This window comes from Sceloporus undulatus, chromosome 2, assembly GCF_019175285.1.
Source record: "Sceloporus undulatus isolate JIND9_A2432 ecotype Alabama chromosome 2, SceUnd_v1.1, whole genome shotgun sequence".
In the NCBI taxonomy this organism is placed as follows: Eukaryota; Metazoa; Chordata; class Lepidosauria; order Squamata; family Phrynosomatidae; genus Sceloporus; species Sceloporus undulatus.
In genome coordinates this window covers 256,335,209-256,350,260 of record NC_056523.1, presented here as the reverse complement: position 1 = coordinate 256,350,260, position 15,052 = coordinate 256,335,209, and the positions used below count along the sequence as shown (strand labels likewise).

The 15,052-nt window shown below is 39.7% G+C and overlaps 1 protein-coding gene across 3 annotated transcripts in view; it reads right to left on the bottom strand.

Moving 5' to 3' along the window:
- SECISBP2 (SECIS binding protein 2) overlaps positions 1 to 7,860 on the bottom strand; it is a 39,921-nt gene extending 32,061 nt beyond the window's left edge. Inside the window, exons 1-5 of one of the 3 annotated variants that reach the window (XM_042455769.1) lie at positions 7,583 to 7,860; positions 5,608 to 5,753; positions 3,590 to 3,851; positions 2,168 to 2,291; positions 1,222 to 1,457 (exon numbers count right to left, since the gene is read on the bottom strand). In XM_042455769.1, the coding sequence (XP_042311703.1) occupies positions 1,222 to 1,457; positions 2,168 to 2,291; positions 3,590 to 3,778 (549 nt within the window). In that variant the 5' untranslated portion in view covers positions 3,779 to 3,851; positions 5,608 to 5,753; positions 7,583 to 7,860. The remainder of the gene's footprint in view (positions 1 to 1,221; positions 1,458 to 2,167; positions 2,292 to 3,589; positions 3,852 to 5,607; positions 5,754 to 7,582) is intronic. The other 2 variants (XM_042455771.1, XM_042455772.1) reach the window with 2 other exon arrangements.
- Between the last annotated feature and the right edge of the window lie 7,192 nt (positions 7,861 to 15,052).

The window sequence follows — 15,052 nt, the reverse complement described above, 5'->3', positions numbered from 1 at the left end:
TATTAGTCAGAGGTTTAGATGGCTAAATGGAAAACCAACTACATAAAGGTTTATTATAACTGACCAAATTTAAGAAGGAACAAATTAATAAATATATTCACAGCTTTAACCAAATCAAACAAAACTGTTCTGAAAAAAGTGATCTAGCATGGTAACAATAATGTTGTGTTGCTGAAATTTGATTTCTTGAAGGCTGATTCCTATCTTTTGAAGGCTGAATACTATTCTAAAATTATACATACAGGATAAATACAAACCAATCAATGCAAACTGGGCTGACCTATTCATATATACTTGATAAGAATGTATTTTAAATATTTGCTTTATGTCTGATGAAACATGAATGACATTAGATTCATTTACATGATGCACTAATCTCACCATGATGCAACTACAATAATTGGGAAGTTGCCCCATACAAAATTGCATAAGCTTGTCAAAAAGTCAAGGGGTGAAATAAGAAAATGAAGTTATTTTATTTTCCATTTTATTTATCCTTACCCAAATCAATAACTGTCTGTTGATTTCTATTTTCGCCTCTGTGTATATAATATAACAGATATAACAATATATTATTGTTAATATCATACAGGATTTATTTTTTTCTGTTACTAATATAGATAAATGTATCTCCTACATCAAAACACACTGCAGAAATAATCTAGTTTGAGACTATTGTAATTGCCCTGGCTGAGTATCAGGGAATTCTGGGAACTGTAGTTTGTGAGACATTTAGCCTTTTCTATCAGAGCACTCATGTGCCATAGTTAACGACAATTCCCAGGATTCTCTAGCACTGAGCCAGAGCAGTTAAAGCAAGCTCAAACTGATGCTACTGATAACATAAACTGTCTAATCTTAAACATTTTTCTAATGCTACACATAGTGCTGAGAGTCAGCATGGTATAGTGGTTTGAAGGTCTGGAGACCAGGGTTTGAATACCCGCTTGGTCATGGAAATCCTGAACACTTTCTTAACCTCAGAGGAAGGCAATGGCAACTTCCCTCTGAACAAACTTTGCCAAGAAAAACTTATGATGGGTTTACCTTAGGGTAACTGTGTGTCAAAAATAACTTGAAGGCACCATAAGTCAGGAACAACTGAATGGCAGTGCATATGCACGCAGGTGCACACATAAATACAGAACTAATATACTGATGTTAAAACTAGTGTCATATAACCATAACTGTTCAGTATTCCAAAGGCAACCAAGTACTAACCTCTCTGGTCACCGAAGCTGATAATGCTGTTTTCTCTGGAGGTTTCCGAGGCACTTTATCTCCTTCAGCTGAACCCAATGGTCCCCATGCATGTTTCTGAAGATCCAGCAGATTAGGACTTCTTGCACTTTGCAATTTAGGGAAATCAGAGAGAGTAACTTCAAAGGCAGGTTCTGGAAGACATTCATTGTTTTGAAATTGTTTTAATTTCCCACTCAGGGCTTTAACTGGCCTGTCTGAAAAAAAGTGAGAGTTTATATGAATAAGTAGTACGCTTTCTCTGTGAGAAATATATCTACAATATATTTTATTATTTTGAATGAATAAAGGACACATGTAGGGATGTGCAGGAAAATGCTGCACAGTGGTGCACTTTTGTTCAGGGCTTCAGTAAACTCATATCTCACCTCTGCTCCAACTACAGTCTTTTTTCCCCATCCCTACCTCCAAAGTCAGTATTATAGGTTGATGGTACATGATCTTTCCTCACAGGTTTCTATCCAGTTTCTCCCCTGCCCCTTCTTTTTGAAATTTATCTGGATAGTGTACATAACCATCCAATTAAAACTATTTTAAAATCTTTGATTTATTAATTGATTTCATGGCATTTTTCAGTTTCATTTCTGAGTAACCAGGAAATGTACTTTAAATACAATGTTTTCAGAATGCATAAAAGCCAATGTATTAAATGTAAACAAAAAATGTATGCTTAGTTTATGTAAATATTAATGACCTAGAAGTAGACAGTACTGAACTGTTTCCAACAGAAAAAAATCCATTTTGCCAGCCAGCCATAGAGGCACTCAAAACAATGATTCAGAGAGTAATCTAACTGTATGCATTATCTCAAAATGATCCCACTACCTACTCTGGTTTTTTTGTAACTACAAAACCTTCGATCAAATTCACCTGCAGAATATCAAATTAACCAATAATTCTAATGTACCTGATTTAATAGGATTTCTACCATGTAGAGCAGTATAAGATGAACTCTCTGTTGACTTGTTAGAAGAGTCATTCCCATCAAGTCTTTTATTCTCCAATTTGGGTTCAAAATCCTTGGGCCGCCTCTGTAAAAAGTAACAAAGAAAAAACATTTTTTCTGAGTTCTTATCCAAACTGTTTACTGTTCATATCAGTGTTGTATTAAAGTTGGTCTTACTACAATTTTAGTTGACAATTAAATTTAACAGCAGATGGTTCTTCTGCAAATGCTAAAGGAATTATTTCTCACTTGGGGGAATTTTTTTTTTTTGCCCCTTTCAAAGGTCTAACAATAACAACAAAAATTAAAATAAGCAAAATCACTGGTATAAATGCACAGAATACCCTAACTTTCTTTATGTTATTTTACTCAAATGTGATGTGGTAGTGCCTGTCTCTCATAAGGTCTTGGTTCTCCTCTGGCCTCGTCCAAGATGATGTGTAACTAAAGCCTCTGAGACAAGGGCCCAGTATATGACTGAGAATTTTGGCAGGGACAAGGCATCATAAGTAAATTTTGAAGCAGGTTAGCTCTATGGCTCCTATAATTGTCCAGGAAGAAAGATATCAGGTATTTGTTCCAATCGAACTGATAAAGTTATTCAAAGTGGGCACAAAACTAACTTCTGAATATTTCAAAGAATTCTATTAATTAGAACTTCATTTGAGCTTTAAAGTATTAGCTATATTGAGCTTAAGGACACAGTAGACTCATCTACCCATCTACATAAAAAGCAGCAGAAGCTAGATATATTCCGTGCACAACTTGGGTTGCTTCTAAACCTGTCCCTAGTAACCATGTGGGATAGCAGGGACCAACCAATGATCGAATACCTGACCCTGGGGAACTAAATACTGAAAAAGAGCATCCTATACTCTGGACTTGGCTACTAATATTCCAAGCCAGGATCTGTTGCCAAAAGGTTCTCTTAAGGCAGGCAGAAAATCAACAGAAAATCAAAACATTAATAATAAAAATAATATAATAATAATATTGATTTATTTGTATCCCGCCCAATCATGGGGAATCTGGGCGGCTAACAACAGTAAAAAAGATACAATACAAAAAATTACAATAAGATATAAATTAACCCCTTCCCAATCACCTGACCAATACAAAATAACAAAATAATAAACAATATAAATAAGGTAGCAATCAAACAAAAAACATAAACATTACAATCAAATAGGGTTCATAAATTATCCCTTTCCCAGTCCCTCAATGCAAATTCAAACCAAAACAATATTATACGAATTAAAAGCAAAACATAATACCCGGGGGGAAATATAGAATACAATATATCATAATCCAAATACCTTAGCAACAGTATAAAATACAATTTGTCCCAATTACATTAAAAAACAACTGTAACAATTAACTTACCCTAGGATGATATGCTGCCTCTTTCCTGATGACAGGACTCTGTTTGACATAGTCTCTGTCCTGTCTAGAAGAGCTGAAGATCTTACTGCTGTTGTTGTCACACTGGAAGTTGTTAACTGTGTATAAATTTGGTGCGGCATCAGGTGTATAAGGAGAACTGGTGTATTCCCCAAGTGAACTACATCCCATAACATTTTGAGATACATAATGGGGATGGGAGGATGCAGAATCCCAGGGCACATCTTGAGTATAGACCTGGTTTCTAAATTAAATAAACACATTGTTGCTTAGTTGGACAGTGCATTCAAACATAGCATTTCTCTTCTCTCCCCACAATGCCCCCCCCCCAGCTTCCTTGAATATATTTCTATTGGGTATTAGAATCTGTGTGGATTGTTTTAGTTTTTCAAATGTTTTAACTTAAGAAAAAGGCATTCTCAACAAATAGATTACAGGTTTTTAAAACAAATTACAGTGGACCCTTATTATATGCTGGGGTTTGGTTCCAAGATCCCCTGTGGATAATAAAATCTGTGGATGCTCAAGTTCCATTAAATACAATGACATAGCAAAATGGTGTCCCTTATAAAAAATGGAAAATCAAGTTTTGATATCTGAAATATATACTTTTTTGAACATTTTCAAACCGTAGATGCTTGAATCCGTGTATAAGAAGGGCCGACTGTATAATGTAAACTTTAAAACAATAATTAATAAGTCACTTGGTTTATCTGGCTACACATAATAATCGTAAGTGACTGTTCAAAATATGAGTTCTAAATCAGAAAAATTAAAACCAAAGAGGCATGCATTAAAGCTATGTTGTGTGATTTTTTTTCCTATTATGAAGCAATAATTTTCAAGAAAAGAAAGAGATGGGATTAAAACAGAAATGCAGTGTTGAATTCATCATATGTACAGCAAGGCTGAAAAATACTTCTACTTCATAGTGCCAATCCAATTCAAAATTCAGCATTATAAAATGCCGAGGTGCCAACTTTCATTTTTAAGTGGTAGGGATTTAAGTGGCAATTTTGTTGCAAAGAAACTGAAGATCGCAGTACAGTATTAGGATAAATGATAAACTATATCTTTTCAAAATAAAAGACAATGGGACGTCTTTGTTAACACCTTAACTACCAGAGTAACTAGCTCCCCTCTATCAAAGCTATATTATATCAACAATGATGCAACACCATAAATTATGGTGCTGTCCATAGGTATCAGTTTATTCATATCAGAGCATCATGCTGCAGAAGAACAGACTTAATTCCAAACTAGTACTGTACTCTTATCTAATACGTCTATAGCTTTAGATAACTTTGACAGAAATGCAAAGTAGCATTGAAACAATTGTATAACATGATGGTATGTCTGCAAGCTTCTGGATTTGTAGCAAGGTGGGACTTTTACAGAGAGAACAAATCCTATTCATAAATAGAAAAGGCTCCACCCAAAAGTCTCAAGATTAGTAAAACCAATCACACCCCAGTTCTTTCTTCTAGTTCCTGGAGATCCTCTTTCTGTAGTTGGAATAATTCATTGGAGAAGTAAATATTCTTCTCATCTCTGTAAAATCACATTCTCTCTCTCTCAGAAAAAGCCCACATACTGCACAGCTGTGGGTATTTGAATAAGTAAAAACATTTAAATTGTAGATTACTGCTGATGATTTAGATTACTAAAACAATAAGGTGCAGATAGGTGGGACTAATCCTTAAAATTTCAAATTTCCCACTGTCTGATGAGCCATTTATTGACGAATGCAAACATATGGCTTTTAAAGATGACTTATTTGATAGATGATGGCAAATGTTCAGAGATCAAAAGGCTAATGCTTCTATTATCTCTGAAATCTCTTGTGAGAAGAGTGGCTACATTCTGTGATCTAAAATACTGAAGGGGTATACCAATTAATTGTTAAATAAATGAAACTTGCTAAATAACTAAAGAACCTAAATTCAAAATTTTGCTAAGTTAATGGTCCCCCAAGAAATGAGACGTAGAAGAGTACATACTTATCCACTGATGGATCCTGAACATATGGGTAGCATGTAGTATAATATCTAGGAAAGACACATGCTTCTGAGGGTTCTGACCATGCCACAGTTACCGCCGCGTATTTGGGGACAAACGGTTTGACCTCTGCTGATAACTTGATGCCCTGAGAAACAAAAGGGTTTTTGGCTACATGCACTTTTGAGATTAACCAAAATAAGTGAAACACCAAATCTTTGTGGACACAACGGTCACAAAAGGAAAAGTTGGTGTCTTGTTCTGCTTTATCAAAACAAATCCGAATAGATTAACTCTATAACAGAACACTAGAATTTGTATGGTCAAGCAAATCAATGCTCTTAAACACAATTTACCTAAAAATATTGCATGCACTGCAGAAATTGGTCTCCTGTCTACTTTCCATTAATTAAAAAAAACTGTTGACAACAGCTACAGAAAACAATATTTATAGCAGAAACAAGATACCGAAATAGCTTTAGTTATTAAAAATGGCTAAGAAAAGAGGTGAGCCACTGTATCCTCTAAAGCTGTGCGACTGAAGTTTCCAGCAGCCACAGACAGTACAACCAATGACAAGGGGCAGTGGAAGCTGCAACCCAGCATCAAGAGGGCCAGTTATCAATCACTGAGTGGACACTGAAAAGCAGCTTTTCAGACATACCCTCCTTACTCTCATCTCTCCCTTCTCATGCAAGGAATTCTCCTCTCCTCAACTTACCTTGGTTTGAATCCTGAATTCTAAATTATAGGGTTAGTGTAATTCAGCTGCAACATCAAACTGTACAGTTGACCTTGACATTCACAGGGGTTAGCGGCAAAAGACTTCCCCCCCACAAAAGTCAACATCCACGAATAAAGCAGAGGGGGGAGAGCAGTGTGCATGTGCACACCTCCATCTCCCTTCTGAAGCCTCAAACAGCTCTAGCAAGCTCTCTGAGGCACTGGAAGGGCAAGGGAGCACACATTTGCGGCTCCCTCCTTCCCTTCCAAAGCTTCAGGGAGTGCTGGGGAAGGCGCATTCCCTTTCCCCAACCCCCTTTGCAAAGTAAGAGATCTGTCTTTACCCTAGCAGCTCCCTGTCTTGGGGGATTATTTTCTCCAAACCCCTTCCCTAGGCAGAGAGCCGCTTGGGGAAAGAGGCAGCTCTCTGTCCTGGAAAGGGGCAGGATTGGTCCAGGGCTTTTTCCTCTTCCCAGGGGAATAGCCCAGGAGGGGTTAGGAGGAGGGGTGAGTGCACAGCGGCCTTGACTTTGCAAATAACCAAAACTGCGAGTGTCAAAGCTGCAAGTCTTGAGGGATGACTTTGCATGATAGCAAAGGAGCATATGCTAGTACCTACACTCAAAAATCTAATCCTGGTTAATGATGAACTAAATCTATGTCGGCTATATGGCATCTTTTAGTGGTAAAGAAATCGTTAGAATAAAACTCCATTCAGTAGATAGCCCAAGACCTGTTCAGCAAACCCCCTCTGGTGGTGGCACAAGTATAAGAAACAGATAAACAGGAAACTATTTCTGCAGTTCATCCACTTGTATAAAGAAATGACTGGTCTGAATTTTAACAAGCTTGCCCTGACTATATAAATGTGGGCATTTAACAGAACAACAACAATTACATTTACATATACAGCTATTAAGAAGTAAACAAATTTTATTTAACACTAGAATCTTCTTACAAGACAGACTACTACATTTCTCTAACCAGCTTATAACAGCAGGATTTACCGTTCAGTACAGTATAGCAAAAGACACATTGGAGTCCTGGTACAATTTTAAGAGTTTTGTAACAACAGCAACACAAAAATTGTTTCAGTGCTAGATGGCTAGTCTTGAATAAAAGAAGCAAATCCCTCATTCACAAAACAAACGTATGAAGAGCAGCAGTTGTGGCTTTTCAGTTACATTCCTACTTCTTTGAAATTCTTTGTGAAACACAATTGCAAGAGGACACTGAAAGGGTTCCTATGATCACCTGTCACAAAATGCCTCATTGCTGTGTGAAAACTGGATGCTTCTTCTCTCACCACACCACTCCCCATCTCAGCAATCCCTGAAGAGATGGTGCTTCTAAGGTGGGTTTATGGGGTCCTGATCAGGAGATGTAGCTACAGTGATGCAGATCACTATGTCTCCTGATGCAGGGTCTTGTCCACAGTTTGTTTAACCACTCCTGCTGCAAACAGGAGCAAGCAAGGCACCATGTATACAACCTGTAACTGATAAACCAAACTTTTCAGGTTAATGTTTCATGTTCTGAAGCCAGAGAGCAAAAAGCAAAATAAATCTATGTGCATGTGTCTCTCTCACTGCCATCTTTTCAGCCAGGTATGTTAATACCTCAAGTCTGCTGCATGGATTTAGTTTCCCCAACCATTACTTTTACTATATTAGAGAGATTTCTTTCTGCATCAAAAGTGAAGTGCATACTCTTAGTTTGTTTTTCAGTATATTCTAAGCAACCACACATCTATGTTTGCCACACGCACACTTAGTGCTATGATATGGAATATATTTCTCTACTGAAGTAAAATTATGCTTTTTCCTTATCTCTCCTTAAATGGATACATGCCAAAAACAAACAAACAAACAAAAACAGCAAAGCTCCAAACCAGAGATGGTTTACTACTATTTCTCATTCATTTAAATAAATCATAACAAGAGCTTTTCTGGGAGACAACACTCTGCATCAAAGACCTAATAAGCCTGACCGTAAATAGTTTGGATCTACACGACTAGTCTACAAATGTAATTTATTTCATGTATAACTGTGGCATTGTTGAGATGTGTTAAAACAGAGGCCATTGTCCATTTCTAATACTAGCATTCATTATATTCAGAAATGAAATCTTTTGTTCAGAAAGGAAAATCTTTTAAGGTACTCTATAAGTGATAAAATATGGTCAATAAGCTATCTTATCATACAGTCAGGTGGCATTTATAATCTGCCAAACTTTGTAATAATATATGACAAGTAACCCTGTACCAAACCAAAAGGCATCTAGTCTCCCATTCTATTTACTAGGAAGCCATTCAGTTGACAAGCTGGACAGTAACACATTACACCTCACTGTTTGTTTCCTAACAGCTAGTACTGAGAAATATACTGCTTCTAATACTGAAGCAGATACGTTCAGCCACTGTGATAAAGAGGCATTGATAGCCTTACTTTCTACGTATAGAGCAAGACTCCACTGCTACTTTGCCTCACTCCATTCAGCAGGGGAACCTTTGTCCTAAATAAGCAAAAATGTGGCACCATAGTGGCTTAGAGGGCTCAACTGGGCACAAGATTTCCTAGGTCAGTGATGGCGAACCTATGGCACGCATGCCAGAGGTGGCACCCAGAGCCCTCTCTGTGGGCACATGTGCCATCACCCCAGCACAGAGTTTGCCAGAGTTTGTTACTAGAAAGCCAGAGGGATATGGCACTTTGCAATAAATAAGTGGGTTTTGGGTTGTAGTTTGGGCACTCGGCCTCTAAATGGTTCACCATCACTGTCCTAGGCAAACACCTATTATTTCAGAAGGGAGCAAGTGAGAAAGTGAACAGTGGCCTTTAAAAACTCATCAACAACAAAAAGGTATTGTACCTAACATGGTTTCAACGAGAATGAAAAAAGGAGTTAGGGAATTGTAAAAAAAAAAAATACAAACTATGACAAGGGTATCGAAAATGTATATCTAATATTCACATTACAATTTGAATATGAGAGACACATTTTTGATATCTTTGTCATAGTTTGTATTACTTTTTACAAATACATAACTCCTATTTTCATTCTTTAAAAACTCATGCCACAATAAGGCATCTAACATATAGAGTGAGCTGCACATTACGTGACTGAAAATGCAGAAGCAGTAGTAGGGAGGGAGGTGGTGTATAGTTCTCTGTTCACAGGGGATAATATCCTCACAAGGTCTCCAAAAGCCAGCTTAAACTGGAAGCCAGGCATTGCCACTCAATACTGCTACATTTCTGAAATGTAACTTCCAGAGAAGTTCCCATTCTTAGTGTCCAAGAAGAAGCAGGAGTCATTTCTCCAACTCCTCCTGTGTGATTACTATAAAAAAAATAGCAAGCCAATGGATCAATTCCATAGTAATGAATAAAAGCTTGTTTCCCAATACTGGGGGAGACATAAGAAACATAAGCAGACCATCTCAATTCTAATCCTATCTAGCACTTTCTAACAATGGCAGAAACCGAACAGATGAAACACACTCCACTCTCATGTGACATTGAAGCTTTCATGGCCGGCATCTGTAGTTTTTTGTGGGTTTTCAGGCTATGGGGCCATGTTCTAGAAGAGTTTATTCCTGACGTTTCCAGCAATCTGTGGCTGGGCCTTCAAAGAAGATTTTCTCTGACGATGCCAGCCACAGATGCTGGTGAAACGCCAGGATAAACTCTTTCTAGAACATGGCCACATAGCTGAAAAACCCACAAAAAAGGCATGCTCCCAGTGGGAACAAACCACGTTGCTGTAACTCCACTGACCTCAAAAATGGCCATGGAAAAATATGGTGATGTCGGGAAAGAAAGGGAAAAAGGCAGCTTCATTAAGAATGGTCCAGCAAAGAGAAGGAGGCCGGGCTCAAGTGAGGTAACAGAACTAGTTCGATATAAACCCACAATATGCACAACACCTTCGAGGCACCCTAATTTCTATGGTTTTTTGCCCTTGTTAACTATTCCATTTTAATCGTAACTGGTTTTAACTTTTGAAACTGTTGTTTTTGTTGTTTGTTTTCACATTTTTTATATTATACATTTAATGTGTACATTGGGGCCCTTGTTATCGCTGGGGTTTGGTTCTGGGACCCCTTGTGGAAACACAAAATCTTTGGATGCTCAAGTTCCCATTAAATGCAATGGGAATAGCAAAAGTGGCTCTCTTATATAAAGTGGCAAAATCAAGGTTTGCTGTTTGAAGATAATAATATACATATTAATATTGAAATATATAATATTTTTCAAGTCCATGGATGCTTGGAATCCATAAATTAAAAAATCTGTGGATAAGGGCGGCCTGTACTGTTTTTTTAAAATGGCATTCTTTTAAACCTGCCTTGAGTCCCTATCATTGTGGGCAAAGCCTTCCCTGGCATTGTGCAATTGTTACCTGACAGTGTTTTTATGGTCTGCCCTAATTTACCGGACGTCACAATCATATGCCTGTCTGTTTTAACTGTTTGTGTAGAATATGATGCCATAACGGGTGGGTTTTTATTTAAGCTGTTTTAAAATCGTTACTCTATGATTAAAGTGCTATACGAGTAAAAAGCTATATAATAATATAATAACAATAATAATAATTGGGTGATATATAGTGGGATAGATAAAGAGTAAGCATGATACAATACGATGGTGGGGGATGATGAAGGTTTGCTTAATGTTTTGTTACTCTTCTTCTGGGCAGAAGCACCCACCTCGGGAGTAACCCGGTTTGAGAGCGCTTTTGACTGACAGGGCTCCATGCTCTGGAATTCTGGGAAGGGTCGCTGTTGTGGCCCAGAGCGGAGCTCAGCTCCACTCTGGGGCCACAACAAGCGACCCTTCCCAGAATTCCCGAGCATGGAGCCGCCCCAGTTAAAGCGCTCTGAAACCGGTTATCTCCCGAGTGTGGCTGCAGCATCCCTTTCCCTTCCAGCCCCCTCGGTTATCCATAACAAACGGAGGCGGGCTGAAAGAGCCTCCGTGCGCCGTGGCCCGACCCTCTCTTACCTCGCTCCCCCCGCTTCCCGCCTGAAGCCATGGCGGGGCGAGTGTGTTCTCTGTGTGTGTGTTGTCTTTAACAGAAGGGCGATCGAAAAGGGCCATCGCCGCTAACGGCCACTTCCCCCTCTGCCCGCCCTCCTCCTCCGCCTCCAGACCCCGCCGTCGCGCACCAAAGGCGTCGAGAGAGAGGAGAGAGACGTCGCTTTTTCCCCCTTTTCAACCAATCACACGGCGCCCCCTGGCCGGCACGTGACGTGACGGTCGCCCATGGCAGCCGAGGAAAGGTGGGCCATGAGGCCTAGTCAATCAGGCCCCGCCTCTCTGGTAGTTCATGAACAGATCGACTATGCGCGGAAGGAAGGGAAAAGTAGGACTGCCGCCGCTCTCTTTCTCGAAAGGGGGGGGGCGCTCAAAGATATAAATTAGCTGTGTTAAGAGTCCAAAGACACACTGCGGAAATGATCCAGTGTGAAACGGCTTTGACGTCCCCCGGAGGCAGTGTTTAGGGATTAGGGAACTGTAGTGTTTGTGAGACATTTAGCTTCTCTGTCAGAAGCGTTCTGGAACCATGAATAAACGACGGTTCCCGGATTCGCCTAGCACGGAGCCCAGGGCAAGTTAAGCATCCTCTCTCCAAACTGGATTGTTTCTGCAGTTGGGGTTTTGGACCTGAGTCTGTAGAGAGAATGTATTAACACCATTTGAGTCGTCAACGGAAGAATTGTGCAGCATGGAGCTTTCCTAACTTCAGTCCTACTCCTAATGTCATTTGGAGTAGACTGAGGAAGTAGACTGAAGGCAAACAAAAGGCTTATGCTGCCACTTCTTGTTTAGTCCAGTCTCAAAGTGCTACAAGATCTCTCCAATCTGATCAAAGACTAACAAGCTATAATACAGTGGGGCCTCGGTTACGAAAGTAATTCGTTCCGCGCCGCTTTGTTTTCGTAACCCGAAAGGCCGTCGTAAGCCGAATTGCATAGGCGCTAATGGGGAAAGGCCAGCGATTCCGTGCGAAAAGCCAAAAAAGCACCAAAAAGTTTTTTCTAACCGAAAAAACGTTTCGTAACCCGAACAATAATTCCCTATGGGATTTTTTCGTATCCGCTAAAATTTCGTACCTGGGATTTCTATCCCTAGTACCACTGTATCTCAATTCGTTTTTTAGTTATTACTCAAAAGGTGCTACATACCTAAATTGGGCAGGGGGGGTCCTTTGGTACTGGGACAACTCATGGTCGGTAGTATTTGTAAAATATATAATCGAGAAACTAGTGACTTCATCAATGAGACAATGCACTCCCATCATCCCTGCTATAGTGGCTGGCTGGGGCTGGTGGGATCCCACCAGTGTTTGCGTGTTGAACGATGACTTCTTGCCTGGAGAACGGGTTCGTGTTCCCATTCAGCCCATGGAAACTCCACTGGGGGAATTTGGCAAGTCACAACTCTCACCTCACAGGAAGGCAAAGGCAAACCCGGCTGAAGACATACGTGCCAGAAACCCCGTATGAGGTTTTGCCAAAGTGCAGAATAATAATAAAATACGGTTATTTGTAGCCTAGCCCGCCTCTCCGAAAGGATCGACTTGAAGGCACACAATACCCCCAGCCCCAGTGGGTTTCATCGGGCAATTGAATCCTGAGATCACCAAAGGACACACATAATCACAACAAATACGAATGGCACTGTGGCCTGTTGTTCATTGTGCCTCCTCCCCCAACCCCCAGGTCACGAAAACAGTCTAGGCCGAACTGCCAAGCAAAGGGTGCTCCCTTAAGACTGGGGAAGAAAGTAGTGGTCATATGCACTTCTAACATGCACCTTTTCACATTTAAGCAGAATAGCCCTTTTCTTGAACTCAGTGGTTCAAACTAAAAAGAACATTCTGGTGTGCGAAGGAACGTTTGCCTCCTACGGCTACATGAATTTTCATATTTGCATGTTAGCAAGCATATATTATAACACACTTCTCTCCATTACGCATTTTGGCCTACTAAAATGTGTACGTATATATAACATGTACCACTAAGGGCACCTCTGGAGGTCCGTGAAATTTAGCTCAATGTTGAGGAAAAGCACTGCTCGTAAACTGCTGTACTGGGAAATGAGGGTCTCACCTAACATTTCTGCCCTTTGTTCATGGGATTTTAGCTTCAAAATACTTAGGCAGGTGTAGGAATGGGAAGTGTGTGAAACAACGAGCCAGGTATGTAGTTTGGGAAATGTCCAAAAGCATTTAATAATATATACATAATAAGTTCTAGCCTCCCAATCACAAGGAATTTTCCTGTACAGAGAGACTCACACGAAGCTGCTGATACTCGGCGTAAATCCAAGGGGCTCCTGTATTGTTAGGGGTTATCATTTACTTCTGCTACTCAACTATTTCCTTTCCGCCATACTTTATGCCTTGTAATAAATTAGAGTTGTCACCTTGACCAGCCGATTTCCAACCATTGGACCACAACGCGACCATAGTATTTAACTGAGGTGTGGTGAAAGACACTCTTGTTGAGAGATACATGGTCCTTCATCAGCTGCAAACATGACTAGAAAATAATTGCCTTGCGTAGTGAATAGTTTCTCAAACTAACTGAAAAAAACAGAAACAAAACACCTCTAACGTATTTTGCCTTGCGTCATAGAACAGCATTTATTTTTGTTACGTTCTGCAGAATTCAAATATGGGTAAAAAGCTTTGATCCGCCCTTTCCCCTGTCCCTATGCCTCCCTCCATGCAGGCTATGAATATGACTTTGTGAGATAGATCAGTTAGCAGTGGTGAACTCTACTGAACTTTGAAGTACGTGGGGACAAGATATAAATCCATAAAGATTCATGCTAAATATATGCGAATTGTAAAGTGCTGAGTTTTCATTCTCTTGGACAGGCTACAGGCCTTATGTCAATGTTTATCCATGGAATCCATAAGAAGTCGTCCCCACCACATGTCACATGAGTTAGTTTCTCCAGCTATCAACTAGAAAGAAAAAATAAACATAGGGGTGGGAGAAAGATAATGGCCAGGGGGAGGAAGATGGTGGCTTTATCCACAGCCTCTTGTATTGGTTACTTTATACACCAGAAACCAAAGTACGAGGAAAATACTCTCTGGTTCTCCCAGTGGGCAGATCCAATATGGCATCTGGGAAAGACCTATAATGCAAGATGTAACAAGCAAACCTATCATAGCGTTTTGCCTTGGACTGCAAACAATCCCTCAACCCAACAGTTTTCCTAGGCAATTACATGGTTTGCAACCGCAAAACGTATGGAACAAAAAAAAGGAGAACACAATGCTGTACTTCACATGGCGCTGGCGAGATGCGGTTGACACAGCTTTAACTGCCATGCTCCTCACTATGGAATTCTGTATTTGTGATGTTGAGATATTTAGCCGATCACGCTCTGGTGAAGAAAAAATAAACTACTAATTCCAAAGCTCCCAATAGCCAGACACTTAAAACATTTCAAACTGCAATTAATTTTACAGTGCAGATGCAGGCAAGGTTAACTGGCATGTATTCCTGCAAGCATCAATTGCTTCTTGGTAACAGTTAAACAAAGCACTTTAGTACTAAAGCCAGAGAAGAATAAATCTCACTGAACTCAGTGGAAGTATTACTCCCAATATGCATAGAGGCAGCCTTAATCTCCTGACTGCCACTCCGACTAAATGTTAGGGGTAAGAAACAGGAGGAATTAAAACTGCCTTTCAATAGC